We start from the raw sequence: 15,701 nt of genomic DNA on the forward strand, positions 1-15,701 counted from the left end.
TGATTTTTTTGTTTTTTGTTTTTATTTTATTTTATTGCAGTTTGGTAGGTTCTATGGGTAAGGTGTCTGTGATATTACCACGCCATAAAAATATGAATAAACCCATTAGTGATTTTGTTATAATATCACGCTATAAGTCATCATTTTTGGGGTTTATTCACATTTTTATGGTGTGGTAATATCATGACTCTAAATAAATCTTTTTTACTTACCAAAAAAGGAAAAAAAAATATAAAAAAAGTTAGTTTGAGACCATGGTTTTAAAACTCGTTGGAGACTGGTATCGCCTGAGTTAACTCGGTGTCGTGGCTGGATGAGACTAATATACAAGCCCATTTGAGACAGTCGCCTATCTTGAGATAAACGGGATGTCTTGGACGAGATTTTGCAAAATCTCGTTCGAGTTAAACGAGACAGCAGGTTTTCAAGCTTGAAGCCTATGCTCTCACCCCCAATTCGATTTTTCTTCATCTTCTTTTTCTGGCTTCATTTTTTAATAGGAACCATTTCTGAATTTTTTTAGATTTTTTAAATGGTTAAAAATCATTGTTTCAATGCCGAACCAGACAAGATGTATCGTCCGAGTTAACTCGGTATCTTGGCTGGAGTAGACAAGACGTGAAACCGAGTTTTAAAACCATGTTTGAGACCAAATGCACAACAAATTGGTTCTCTAAATTTATCTTGAAGGAGAGCCAAAATAAGTTGAAGTATTGGTTGAGGCAACTATTCATGAACAAGTTAAATGGTGGCATGAACAAGCTAGAGGTTCCTAAATATCACTTGCTGAGTGTGGGATTCGCTTTCTCCTGGGTGTCACGTATTATCGTATTCCTGTTTATTCCGTGACCCTCTTATATTCATTGTTCTCCCCCTTTCCTAACAATTCAAATTTTTGGGATAAATGGTTGGTCAACATGGTATTAGAGCAAGAGGTCTGTATGGGTCACAGGTTCGATTGTTTCCACCATTTCGGTGAGGGGAGTGTTGAATGTAGGATTTCTCTGCTCCCAAGTGTTATGTATTATCATACCCTTATTCATCCCGTGGCCCTCTTGTATTCATTGTTCCCTCTTGTATTCATTGTTCGCCCCTTTCCTAACAGGTTGACCTTTTGGGATAGATGGTTGATTAACATCACTAAATGAGTTTCTTGGACATATAATTTACTTAAGTGACCTGGGCTTCAAACAATAGGGAACATCTAAGAAATCTCTAAGCTAAATAATCAGCCTAACCACGTGATTCTAAACACTCGTTTGATACAAACATTTTGGGAAGTAAGAAACAAGAGTTAGTGCTTTAGAAAACTTTGAACCCTGGTCATCGGATCAACACTCCACATGTCGTACCAACTTAGCTAAGTCGGCACCTTCATGATGAGAAGCTTTCCAGAAAACTTTGTTTGATTGTTTCTGATATTCAGCAATTTTGCCAAAATAATGTAAGAAAAATCGACAGTCTCAAAAATTGGTAATTTATTTATTTATAATTTGTTTGTAGTCTTTGTGGACTTGGTTGATCTATTTTACAATGGAAAAGGGAGATGACGTTGTGAAAAAGACACAAGTTGTGGAAGCTCGAGCTAGAAACATTAGTCACAATGTGCGTTGCACTGAGTGTGGGAGCCAATCCATCGAGGACTCGCAAGCAGATGTTGCCATTCTCCTCAGAAAGGTACCTTGTTTGGTTCACATTCCCCCCCCCCCCCCCCCCCCCCCCCCCCCCGCCCCCCCCTCTTTAACTTTTGAATCACTCCAATTAACATGCTTGCTATGTTCCAATCGTAGATAGAATGGGAACAATTCTTTAAATATTCATGGAGATCGAAAAGTTTTATCGAATGATAAAATGAAATATAACTTGATAGTAGCTGAACGTTTTTATTTTATGCATTCCTAGGGATGGTTTCAAATTTTTTTTATCCTTGTAAAGTTAAAAACAAAGTTCTGAGATATCTATGTTACAATAAGAGTCTAGTCTTAATAGGTGCCAAGGATTGAAAACTCAAATTACACTGGACTCCACACTAACACGAGTCCAAAGCAACCTAAAACTGGAGCTATTAATCGAGTTGCTTTTGTGCGACAAGTTGTGCAGTTATGTTTTCTTGAGAAGAACTTGTAAACATGATTTTCTGGTAATAACTTGTGAATATTATCCAATGCCCAACTGTTGCCAAATGATATACGATCTTTAAACTAGTGGCTATAAACCCGTTTTGGTAATTGGTAAAACTTTACTTGAGCTCTCTCTGGTCTATGTGGACATGAATGAACAATATAGTTATAGCTTCACGAGTCTTGTCCGCTATGTTAGCTGGGACTCCTAACCCCTAATCAGGATCGAGGCAGCCACTAGTACAGAAGGGGTCATGTTTAGGCCTAAAGCATGGATATTTAAGCAACCACCTAGGCTAGACATATAAAATAATAATTATTAGTAATTCTATTTGTGCTATTGTTGTCCCCTTCTTTCTTTGCTTTTAGTAACCTATTGTATAGACACAGATCTTACAATTTGAGTTCCTTCTCACTTTTTTTTTTGGGGATAGATATAGGGTTAGTGGTTAACATATGAAGTTGGGTTCCAGGGTGTTTGAACCTAGCACGTGGGAACAACACTCCACACATCTTACCACTTAGCTATGTTGGCACTTCACCAGTTTCCCAACTTTTTATTAATTGTAATCTTCTAACTCTATCAATCTATAGAATTTTATGAAATCCAGTTTGATTTAATCTTTCAAATTGTGTCAAGTATTGATAGATTTGTGTTTTTGGACCTTCTAGATTAATCCATGAGTGATCCTTTTCAATATTATTTTATTTTGCGTAATTTAGAGTTACCCCTTCTAGTTTTATGGGAGCGGATCCTCTGTAGTGTGTTTTCCCTGTGGTACCCTGTAGTTATATTAGATGATTGAAGGACAGCCACGTCACATGGCCACAAAATCTGTTTTGTTAAAAAAATTGGAGGTCATGGACTGTCCATCTTCAAAGCCTTCATTGGACTCAAAGAATTCTAATTTTTTCAAATCTGATCTACACCATGATCCATACAAGGCTGAGTTGTCTGATTTTGTTTTCAAAATTTCAATGTCTACTAATTAAAAGGCACCGCAGGGAACTACATGGAATATGCACTACCGAGGATCTGCTCCCCTAGTTTTATACAACATTTTGAACATGAGTTACCTTCCTTGACCACAATCAATTGTTGCATAGAGGTCAAGGAGTAAAGTTGATAGTAGGGATCCCATATTTATATAATAGGGTCCTGTGTCAGACGTTCGACCATGCCATTTTTTTGGAACTAAGTTGACCTGGCACCCTAGTATTTGTGACAATCAGCGACTAACATCTCGTACTATTGACGTGGGGATCCATTGATTGAATTGCCTGTCTTGTCAATTTGATAAGGGCTTGATGTTACAACGTCTTGGCCAGTTTGATACAACTAGACCAACATCACTTCGCTTCCCCATCAAACACCGGTAAGAGATGGTGCCAAGTAGGGTAGCGCCTGTTGGATCTACTTGTGGTCTCTAAACCCAAGTCTCCTCTAATGTCCATTGGACACCATAATGAAATACTTCAGGGATGAGAGATGCTGCATTGGGCACTAGGGAGAGAGCTTGCGAGTACAAAGCTGGTTAAGATGTCAAAGAGCTGCTTGAGCATCACCATGTGGAGTAGGCATGTAGGGATGCATAATCTGGCATGCCAGGGCCCACAAAGAGGGTGCCACATGTGGCACTAGAGAGCCAGGGTCTGCTTGGTGGGGCCTTGTATATGTGGTCCTATGTTTGCACCCGTCACACAAGCATGGTATGCCAGGTCTTTTAGGTGGGGCCTTGAAGGTGCCATCTGGCTTGGTTGGTTAAAGCCTGTGAATGTTGATACCATGACATGGGTTCAAAGTCCGCCTTCACTTCTAATTACTAACCACTAATCGGCTTACTTCTTTAAAAAAAAATGTAAAAGAGAGAAGGAAGCAAATTTTTATGAACTTTCACAATAACCTACTTCTGGTCCATTTTTTATGTCAGGAAGCGTTCTGGGAGAAGCCATGTGAATCTGTGGATATTAATTTGAAATACTCAGATGAGATTACTCCACACAAAAGACATACATAGCTCAAGGTATTTTTTTCATTTTTATACTTCTTTGAACAGTCATGGATGAATTATAATAGCAAGAAGAGAATTATCCAATCCACTTTGCTAAGTGGTAAGACCTTGTGGAGGTTGTTCCCAAGGTCAAAGGTTCAAACCCCTGAACCTCTTCTTATACTAGACGTTAACAGTTAACCACTAACCCCCACCAAGCAAAAAAGAAGTATTGGTAGTTGTCAAGATCCAAGAATGAGTTTACATTGGCCAGACTCCAATGAGTGGGCATAGTTTTTGTTTCTTGTAAGCCCTCGTAGCTTCAGAAAAATTTACAAAGAAGGGACTCAGTCCTTCCTACTAATGTAACTCTATCACATCAGCCTAAAACTTCATTCATGGCTCCTTTGTCAACTGTTTCAGTTGAGAAACCTCAAACAGAACATAATTTGTCTTTCAATTATATTTCAACTAATTACCAATATTTATGTCTGTAAAAGTTTTAACTGTAATATTTAGTTATCTACTTGCTGTAGTCTTTCCCAACTGAGGAAAAAAGAGTGAGATTCTATTTCCACTCCAACTTTTACTATTAGTACCCAATTCATTTGATACCATCAAAGAATTAGCACACATCTAGGGGTGCTCTTAGTAAAAGTTGGTGTGGCAATAGAAGTTCTCTAAAAAAATGGGGTTATCCAATATATGTTCTGAGGCTGCTTGCACCATCATTGCAGTAGATTCATGATGAAATTCGTACCGGGAAAAGCGACAAAGAGATCTATAAAAAACTTGAGGACGATTTTGCGGAGACAGTACTCTATGCCCCACGATTTGATCTGCAGACTGCCGCACTTTGGCTATCACCAGTCAGTTTATGAGGATTGTAGACATTTTCTTAAATTAGTGATTAATCTTTTAGATTGCTGCTATTGGCTCCCAACTTTTACTTATTACTCCCGAATTAAAAAAAATAAGAAAAATAAGTGAATGGTTGAAAATTAAGTAAAAGTTGGAGTGCCAACAGGAGCTCACTTTTTCTTTTTTATTTTTTTCGTGGCTAGATTTCTATTTTTTGGGTTTAGAATTTTATATGAGCTTAATCATAATTGTAAACAACTACTGAAGTTGTTTGAACGAGTGTTATAATTTTTTGTAATGTTGAGATTATAATCTGAACCAAACTTTGATAATGTTTGAAGAGTGTGTTTTAATCGTTAATTGGGGTGTGATAAATAATTTAAGAAATTGGGATGTAATAAGTAAAAGTTGGGGTGCCAATAGCAACTCTCATCTTTTAATTTTCTACTAATATTGCACTATTGGGTCTGGAAAAATAGTTTCTAGTTGCAGGAGCAGCTGCAGGGGTTTGGGCTTTTCAGAAGCATAGACAGAAAACTAATGTACACATTATGGCATTAAACCTTGTCAGAGGTGTTCCATTGACGCCAAAAGAGAAAGAGAAGATGTTAGATATCTTGACGCCTCCTCCACAAAGAGGGAAGAATTCGTGGGATCGATGAAACCATCTCCCGTGATGTTTGAGAATCATTTTCTCAATTTCGTTGTGGAACGTGGAAATAGGGGATTCAGTTTTGGATAGAATTGTCCTCGTTTCATTAGCTAATATCTGATCAAGAAGTTTGGTTATGTTACTGTTTACTTGTCAATAGTAGCCGATGACCCCATGATTGCGTTCGACTTATTTTTTTTGTAAAATTTTTTATTCATGTTATTTCTGATGGCTTTAACTTTTTTACCTGTTTATCGCATTATACTCGAAAGGTCTCTCCTTGACTTAATGAGCTTTGTTTCCCCAATTCGAAAAGATCTTGTTGTTTCCAAGTTTTGTTGAGGCGTGTGGGGGCATGTCTTTTGATGTGCCATCTTGTTATCTAATATTCATTGTTTAAATTCAAGAGACATGTATTCTCCCCGACTTCGAACAAGGATCTTCGCTAATTGAGTCCAACAAATTGTCTGAATTGAATATTTATTATTAGATAACTGTGGTCTTTGTTTTGATAATTCTTCACAGGTGATGATAGTATGAGAGATGCCCTTCCGAGTGCTTAATGATGAACATGCATCATTCATTGATCTAGGCCATTGTAAATTGGTATCTTTGTCCTTTCGTCCTTGATTTTTTGGGATTTGATCTTATTTCGAATATAAAATCTTACTAGATGAATTCTCGAGATTGTTCGAGCAATGCATTCTTAATTGATGTCCCAAGATCCGACCTTCCAAGTGTATCTTCTTGTGACACTTCATCAAATGAGTCGGGCCTTGAATCCCTAAGTGACATGTGTATCATTGGGTGACCTGTGGTTTTCACCCTCCAAACATATATACTCATCTTTATATTCATTTATGTATCTATTTTGGGTATTATGTGCAGTATTTTTTTAAGATAATTGTTATTGGCACCCAATGTTTACTTATTAGACCTCAATTTCTTAATTTTACTTATCCACCCCAATTAAAATACACTCTTCAAAAATTAATAAGGTTTGGCTCAAATTATAATCTCAGCAGTGCTAAGCTATAACACCTGTTCAAATAATTTTAATAGTTGTTTACAATTATGATTAGATTCATATAAGATCCAAACCCCCCCCCCCCCCCCCCAATTCACTTATTTTCTCTATTTTTAATGAGATTTTTCCCAAAACATATGTAACTTATGTCCAAATTTCGATTTCGGTACACTGTTCATGTTTATATCTAAAACATGCTTTTCCAGTGAATTCCTCACTTTTATAATCAATGAATTCGTTAATAAATTACCGACAAGATCGCTTATAAGGCAAAATCGCTAGTATTTTATCAACGAATTCATAGATTATAAAAGTGTCGAATTCACAAATTTGTAGATTATAAAAGTAACGAATTTACTATGAAAGCATGTTTGGGAATCAAAATGAACAGTGTACCAAAACCAGAATTTCGTCATATTCAGCATGAAATGGAGATTCACCCATTTTTAATCGGAATGTAATAAGTAAAAGCTGGGGTGCCAATAGTAGTTCTCTTTTTCAAACTCACACCCTTTTTAGTAAAACCGGATCCAGTAGTGGACCAAATAGATTCGGATTGGTCTCATAGAAACCCGATCCGATCAAATGACCGCCTTACCGACACGTGCACAAACTGCTCTTTCGGAACTTGGAGGGACAATTATCAAATCACCTTCAAAGTGGTCACACGTGTCTCACAATTCACAAAACCGTTAATACCCCTTCACACGTCTCCGCTTCTCTTCTCATTTTCCTTCACACAGTCAGAGAGAGAGAGAGAGAGAGAATGGGAGCTTCGTCGTCTACACAGAATCAGATCTCGCAAGAACAACGAGAATTAGAATCACTCGCAACCTCAAGAGGAGCTCTTCTGATTCTTCAAAAAGCTTTCTCTAAGCTTGCGGACCCTCAAACCAACTCGATTCCCCTCAAATCTCTTCCTGTAAAGCCCTAATCATCTCTGTTAATTTCCCCTTTTTTAGTTTAAAAACCCTAATTTCATGCTTCAACATTGAAAATTTTGTTGCTTTGAAATTGAAGTTACTTAATTCATCTATATACTATAATGAGTCCAGAATTTCAACCACTTTAAAACATAGATGGTTCGGTGGTTTTAGTAGAAATTTGAGATTTTGATTTTCTTTTGCTTCTACTGGTTAGATTTGATTACCAATGTATTTGATGGTGAACATCATGAGCGGAATCAATTAATTCACCCATAATGGAAAAAAATTGTACCAAAACATTGTATTTCTGTAAAAAAAAAAAAAAAAAAAAAATCAAGACGGTCTTGATCGAAACATTGATGGGTTCATGTCTCATTTTGGTCCTTTCGGAAGTCAGAATGTTCCATAGAAATATTTCAAAAATTCGTGAAACACAATTAGCGTTCCCCCCAAATTTTGAGGGTTGCTATTCACACCAATTTTTACTAACGCCACACCAACTGTGTGCAATTCTTTGGTGATTTATATAGGAATTGGTGTGGCATTAGTAAATGTTAATGTGGCAATAGTAGCTCTTTCTTCTTCTTCTTTTTTTTTTTTTTTGTGTGTGAAATAAACTAGGGAATTAGATATTTAATTTTAGGATAATGCTGAAGTAACATCGTGGGGGAGATTTCTGATGTGGATGTGTGTCATAACCATAGATGCTTTTCATCGAGATCTCAGTTGTATCTCGATGAAGAAATCTATGGTTATGACACGCATCCAGGTCAGAAATGTCCCCCACAATGTTACTCCAGCAAGACTCTTAATCTTAACAATAATGCTTTGTTCTTATATATTTGAAATTTTTTATCCATTTCAGGAATGCTTCAGTTTAAACTTCACAAACCTGATGAGTGAATCATCTTCGATGCCTGATTTCTTTCCAAAGTTATTATCTCATCTGGGTTCAACCATTGTTGACCTCTTTTTCATGACAGACAAAGAAGGAGTTCATTGGATTGAGTTTTTAAGAGGTTACATTAAGTGCTGTGGTTCGATGACGGCATCAATGTCTCTTAATAATTTGTATAGGCTATATGCTTCTACAAGTTCAAAAGTTGGCGTTACTTTGAAATTGGAATTTGAGTCAGATGATGCTGACAGTAAGATTAGTGGCTCTTTCATGTCCACTGATGTGCTCATGCTTCTGTGGATGTGTTGGATTATGTCGCAGAGTTCAAGAACTTGGAAGTTTTCCAAGTGCCAATCAAAATTAGATCTTCCAGATATAAGCCATTTAATATTATCGGCTATAACATCATGCACCGAAGTGGGCAATGATCTAAATATATGGGATTGTGGTATTTCTGACTTGGAAGTTGAACTCCCTGCACAAAAGCTTCATATGTGGGCCTTGACAACAGTTCCAAACCTTGCATATTGCGTTGCCCAGTATGTCCATGCTAGACTCCAAAGATGTGCATCTTCGGAGGTATTTTATTTCTTCTCTTTTGAGTTAAATATATTTATTTTAACTATAATTTGTAAAAAAAATTTAGCTTTTATCATACTGTCTATTTCATTTTTTTTTATAGATAAGAGTGTTAGCTATTCCAGATTTCACTAATCTGTTGAACTGTGTCAATCTGCTTGATCTTATTATAAATCATGACCTGTTTATGATGCATTGTTAAGAATGACATGATTTATTCTGTTGTTCAGCCTACATTTGTGCTTTATTGCCATAGTTAGCAACATTATGAGGTTTTACTTAGTTAGTGACACATACATTACAAGGGCTCTAGTCTCAAATTCATTTTTTTTAAAACTGATAAACTAATACCGTTGATGGGATTACATTCCCAATTGCTTCTTATATGGTTTCCAAATATATTTGGCTTGTGTGTGATAATACCATTGATGATATTACATCCGCATTTATAGATGGAGAGAGAGGGCCAAAGTTTCTATCCCAATATGTTTCCTAACCCATGAAGGAAACTGCAAGCAATAAAACTTTATCCCAATTTAACTTCGATTACAATTTCCAATAGGATTGAAATTTGGAGATTTCAAGTATTTCTAGAAACCCAACCATGTGGGCCACATACCGGAAATATCTTACAGTTTTGTCTTAGAATTGTTAGTTCCAGTTATTTTTTTATTTCTATGATTATGATCTTTGACTCCTACAATATAATTTCCATTTCTCTTCATTGTCCTCTCTTTGAGTGGAATAACTTTTTTGTTTGTTTATGGGATAACATAAAATCAAATAAATTATGCTACTTGTTACTTTTTCTACCTTCGGAAATTTCACTTTGTGTTGAACTTCATTATATGATTAGCTCATTATGAAATCCATGGATTAGAGGTTTGGATGTTGTTCATCTACTGATATGAATTCTTCATTGAATTTGAGCAGGATAACTCAGAGCCTTCTGATTTTTCTAATGGTGATATTTCATCTAAAGAGTCACATAATACATATCTCCTCACATGTGGAAGGGCCTGGGCAATCTCTCTTACCCTTAGAGGTGCCTTAAGCGAAGAATTCTTAAGGGCATGCATTTCCAAAAATGGCGATGGAACTTTTGAAAACCTTCTTTATCGGTTTGTCATTTCACTTTTTAGTATGTCTAATTGAAATACTCTCTCTCTCTCTCTCTCTCTCTCTCTCTCTCTCTCTCTCTCTCTCTCTCTCTCTCTCACACACACACACACACGCGCACGCGCGCGCGCGTGCGTGCACTAGGTGGTATGTGCAAACACACATGCATTACAAAAATTAGGATTAATGTAAAGGTTGTGGGATTGAAATTTAAATTGTCAGGGCCTTTATTTAAAATATTAACTAAGGCGATTTTGAAGGTAATTTAATAAAAAGGATATTTTTTAAATTTTAGAAAACCAACGTGGTTATAGGTTGGGATTGTAATTTTGTTTATTTTGATGAAAATGACCTTCGATAATGGTAAGATTAAAGGTAATTGTGGAGGCAGTTTTTTGAAAGCAAATTTAGTATTGAACTAATCTTACTCGGCATTCTTTCATTATAATAGTGGCTGTGTGCGTGCGTGTGTGTATATATATGGTTGGTTTCCGGTGACTCATGAGAAAACACATGATCCCAACCGTTTAGACACAAAATTCAACAGCTGAGATTTGTGTGCATCTTGATAACACATATCTCAAAGATACTTATCCCAAGGATAAATCTCAACCATTGGATTTTTTTTAATCGTTTGGGATCATGTTTTTTCTCCATGAGTCATTCTTCAAGAATCAAGGGAACCTGACCCATATATATATGTGTGTGTGTGTGTGTGTGCGCGTGCGTGCGTGCTAAGAATACTAACATCCAAGACGCTATGAGAATGTTAGCATTCTCCACTACATTCATATTCCAATAATGCCCCTTCCATTTTGTCTTTTAGTGAAAAAGACAATTGTATGTTGGTCTTTTACATAATAAATGCTAAAGGCATTTTAGTATTTTGATTTAAATGCCTTGTTTGCATTAAATACTTTGGCAATCAAGCATTTATTATGTGAAAGACCAACATACCCTTGTCATTTTCACTAAAAAAATAAAATGGGCAAGGGTATTATTAGAAAGTGAATGTGGTGGAAAATGTTAATGTCCTTATTCCATATATATACAAGATCTAAATGTCGTATCGGAGAATGTTTTGGTTGAGGAAAAAACCAATATTGTATCGGCCAATACAATCCTATGCATTCTTCAAACATTCAATGTTTCGGCCGATACTGATATGTATTTGGCTGATACATTTCGATATCTTGAATCTTGTATATATATAATGTATGATAACTTTGACATACTTAAGTTTCTCATGCTCAGCTTAGAAATGTTCTTATTTAGTGTATGACAGGCAAAAAGTGCATTCTTATGAACACTATTTCAAGTAGCTACGTGATACTGGCTTGACTAGATTTTAAAAGTACTATACATTTTACACTTTTCATAGTTCTCCCCCTCTCCAGCAGATTGGTCTTTTGGAGTAGTTGATTAGTTAACAAATATTGACTATAATATCAATCTGTATCAAGAATATCCAACATTATTGCCAATGTATTTAGCATTTTGCCTTATGTTGGCCACTTTTTTTCCAAATAGATGGAACGACGACACTTACTTACATACTCATATGAATCTTTAGATCATTTAGTGTTGTTCTCTTTTTTTGTCTACAACTTGTGTGCAGGTCGTCTCTTCACGGGAAGGGATTGAACAGATTCTGGTCTAACATTGAAGGTTACCTTGGACCATTGCTGATTTTGGTCTCAGCTAGTTCTGAGGATACTCATGATGGTGATTCCAATGTCAAGAGATGGGTTGTTGGTGTTCTAACTCAACAGGGATTTGAAAATAAAAATGTTTTCTACGGTAGCTCTGGATATCTCTATGCCATAAGCCCGATTTTTCATGTGTTCCCACCTTATGGTATGTAAAGTTTTCTATTTTCTTATTTTTATTTTTATTACTCTGAATTTTTCTGAGAAGAGATACCACCTATAAACAGGGAAGGAGAAGAACTTTGTGTATAGCCACTTACATCCCAGTGCTAGGGTCTATGAACCACATCCAAAGCCTAAGGGTATTGCATTTGGAGGGACTATTGGGAATGAGAGAATATTTATTGATGAAGATTTTGCTAGAATTACTATTCGTCATCACGCTGTTGACAAGACTTACCAACCTGGTTCCCTTGTTCCCAATCAGGTACGATCACAAATATAGTTAAAGCTCCTGTTTTTTGTACTTTTTTTAAGTTTAAAGTTCTGTCATACACATAAATAATAATGGTTTTAAATACTTATCAAATGTACAAAACAGGGTTTTTTCACCCCCATAAATATGGTCCATGGTGTTAGATTGTATTGGAAAGATCCAATGATGGATAGCACTCCCCACTATAAACAACTCAACTGTTTGATTACCACCTGAAACCACCGACTTTCCCATCTCTCTCTAGGCAATAAATCAATGAAGATTCAATGGTGGAGAGCACTACCCACGATAACCAACTCAGCTGTTTGAAACCACCTTTAACCACCCACTCTCCCATCTCTCTCTAGGCAATAAATCAAGAACAATACACAACCCACAAATCAAAAGAAGATAATAACGAAATAGATGAGAAGAAGATTAAGCAATGGGGTTTTCATGGAGGAAGAAGAAATCTGGAAATATCGGAAACATATATCAAAGCACCAATTGGTTTTTATCCTTTATGCCTCAAGAGGAAAAATGAACCTCCACCACTATATATATATATATATATATATATATATATATATTTCCGAATTTACTTCTCTAATTTGTTTTGGGCCTTGAGAAGTTGAAGGGATCCATTTTGGTCATTGTTTTAAATACCGAACCGATGATCCAACTGAAATTTTGTTTCATTGGTCGGACCTCGGTCCAACCGGGATTCCATTTGGTCAAACTGATTTATATTCCCCAAGTAATTATGTATATATACATATGAAAAAAATACAACTAAGGAGAACTCAAAAATTTAATATAGGATAAATTTAATGTTTATTCAATCGTTTAAGAACATCAACAAATTAAAAGATTCAGATAAAAATTCTTTTAAATCTTTTTTTTTTCTTTTTCAAATTTTAATGAGTAGGTCTCTAAAATATTCATAACTTAAGTTAAAATCCCTAAAATAACATGTATTTTACTATCTAAAACCCTAATAAAACAAATGATTTAACTTGATGGTAATAGAGATCAATTTTTGAGTTTTAGATTTTGATAAAACCCTTGAGAAACTAATAATTTACAGATTCCTGCATGATTTAATATTTTAATAAGAAAGTTCCTATTAAAAAATCCTAAAAAATGGGATGATCAACACATTATTCCCAAGAGAAAAAACCGTTATTTGACTTTGAGTAACTATAGTCTTACTTAGTAAGATTTTAAATGTTACTAAGGGTCATTGAGCTCACCTTGTGGCATCCAAAAACATGATCCAATGCCACAGGGATGAAACAAATTGAAGAACTTAGAACATATTATTTCTTACAGTTAAATTTTAAGTTTAAAACTTATGGAGTTCATTAGCTGTCAATTTTCAAAACCTTGGATCGAGCCCCCAAAAAATAATTTTTTTTTAAACTTTCTTTTTATCTGAGTCTTTCCATGAAATCTAGAGGGCTGTGGTGTTGGATTTGCCAATTTGGTAATTCATGTGAGCTCAACGACCCTTGGTAACATTTGAAATAAGAAATGTTAGTAAGGAAAGTGTTTCTTTGATTTTTGTTAAGGAGTTTGTGTCCAATTTTTGGAACTGATGTTTCTTAGAAAATTCCGGTTTTACCTGTTGAAACTGTGTTCTATAAAAACTGACGGTTCATTTTCAAAAGTCTGGTTCTCAGTGAACCGGACTGATAATTCTTTAAAATCTGGTTGGACCATTGATCATATCTGGTTTTTAAAAGAATCAGATAAGGTATGTTCTTCATTATTCTTCTTCAACACACGCACGCAAAGAGAACACAGGCACATGAGTGGATGACCCATGCTGTAGGCATGGACATCCTCTTGTATATACGTATATGGGGCAATGCACTATACTGGGTTGATATAACATGCAGTTTAACAATAGATGGATTCCCAAATTGTTTTTTTTTTGCTATTTATCACTTATTTCGTTTTAGTTGAACATGGTGGAACTAGAAATGACCATTTCTAGCTTTTCACGAAATGGCTTTTGAATGTGGAAATTTCAGGGGTTTCTACCAATTGAAAGTTCAGTTCTTGAGGTGGAAGTATGGGGATTAGGTGGAGAAACAGCCAAGGAAGATCGGGACAGATATAAGAATAGAGAACAACTTTTTACCCAGCAAAGACGCAAGGTCGCTGACAGAGATGTTTTTATTTTTTATATTAAAGCTTTGCCTAAAGAGTGCTTGTATATGACATGACAATCTTACATTTTTTTTATCCTTTCTTTCTATAGGTTGACTTGAAAAACTTTTCTAGTTGGGAAGATTCACCAGAGAAGATAATGATGGATATGGTCTCTGATCCAAACAGAGTTCGACAGGAAGATCGCTAACTTGACTGATTTCAAGTTCAGGTACTTAAATTCTCTCTAAAAAAGTTACAAAATGGTGATATCTATATAATAGTGGTGACAAATCCTGTAAATGTTGAACTTTTTTTTTTTATGTGAATGTAAATATTAAAAAAAAATGACTGATTTTGGGATCCTTGCTTTTAGTAATGGTGAAGTTCGGCCCTTCAGCTGAGAAGCACCACAGAGCCATTAGTAGTAAAGGTGTATGTAATCTGTAACAGAACAGTTATCCTCTACCATCTTAAAAGAGCAAATAAAAAGGGGCTTTTTTAGGTCCATCAACAAATGTTTTCCTAAAATCGCGAGTTGTGCAGCTCTCTGTTTTGCACTCATAATTTAATTCCATGACTATAACTTTCAGTCATGCTTTCCCTTGTCACATATTGTTATTTCTTGTTTCATAGGGGTCTTTTACTGGGTTTTCTTTACTGATTATGAGAAGATGAATGTTTTCAAGGGGGGTGTGTGTGTGTGTGTGTGTGTTTTTTTTTTTTTTTTTTTTGCTTTATTGATTATTGGAGAATTCTTGGAAGGTTTTCAGGTTATAGATGAGTGTTTATGTTCCTTGTAAACCTAAATATAGGATATTTGGATTTTTATTGGTAGGGTTTGATATTATTTATTTATTAATGATGTTGATTATGTATACTATCTAAGAAGGACTGTGTAAGTGGCTTTGGTAGTTTATTTGATTTGGATTTGACAGCCCTTTATTTTGTATCAGTTAATTTATCTTTGGTAAATCTTGTCAACTATAAGAAGATTTTCAGATTATAGATGCGAGTTTCTATTGCCTGTAGCCCTAGATTTTGGATATTGTGGTTTTTATTGGTATTGCGGTTATTGGTAGGGTTCTATCAAGTTGAAGTTGAAGTTTGTGTCTTTAGTTCATGGTTTTAAATATCATCGGAGACCGAGATGACTCGCCCGAGTCATCTTGGTACCATCCATGAATGAGATGGATGGACATGGCGTCTCACATGTGTAAAATCTCGCGAGACAAACAGGATGACTTAGA

General features: G+C 35.6%; 2 protein-coding genes across 9 annotated transcripts in view; both read left to right on the forward strand.

Moving 5' to 3' along the window:
- Positions 1 to 6,635, forward strand: part of LOC147380424 (cytochrome c-type biogenesis CcmH-like mitochondrial protein) — a 7,108-nt gene extending 473 nt beyond the window's left edge. The window contains exons 2-4 of one of the 7 annotated variants that reach the window (XR_015175348.1): positions 1,504 to 1,677; positions 4,052 to 4,144; positions 4,852 to 5,304. Coding sequence is in view for 2 of the 7 variants with exons in the window: in XM_086431736.1 (XP_086287862.1) it covers positions 1,504 to 1,677; positions 4,852 to 4,980; positions 5,452 to 5,634 (486 nt within the window). In the remaining 5 variants the exon portion in view is untranslated. The other 6 variants (XR_015175345.1, XM_086431736.1, XM_086431737.1 and 3 more) reach the window with 6 other exon arrangements.
- Positions 6,636 to 7,360: 725 nt separating this feature from the next.
- Positions 7,361 to 14,961, forward strand: LOC147380425 (uncharacterized). 2 transcript variants are annotated; one of them, XM_086431733.1, is made up of 8 exons: positions 7,361 to 7,573; positions 8,443 to 9,054; positions 9,988 to 10,175; positions 11,792 to 12,030; positions 12,110 to 12,309; positions 14,334 to 14,459; positions 14,564 to 14,683; positions 14,828 to 14,961. In XM_086431733.1, the coding sequence occupies exons 1-7, from the start codon at positions 7,418 to 7,420 to the stop codon at positions 14,660 to 14,662; spliced, it is 1,620 nt and encodes a 539-aa protein (XP_086287859.1). In that variant the 5' UTR covers positions 7,361 to 7,417; the 3' UTR covers positions 14,663 to 14,683; positions 14,828 to 14,961. The 2 variants fall into 2 exon arrangements, with proteins under 2 accessions (XP_086287859.1, XP_086287858.1); XM_086431732.1 differs by having other exon boundaries at positions 14,564 to 14,961.
- The last annotated feature ends 740 nt before the right edge of the window (positions 14,962 to 15,701 follow it).

Source organism: Akebia trifoliata, unplaced genomic scaffold (genome assembly GCF_017979445.1).
Source record: "Akebia trifoliata isolate Shusen 1 unplaced genomic scaffold, ASM1797944v1 Contig01415, whole genome shotgun sequence".
Taxonomy (NCBI): domain Eukaryota; kingdom Viridiplantae; phylum Streptophyta; class Magnoliopsida; order Ranunculales; family Lardizabalaceae; genus Akebia; species Akebia trifoliata.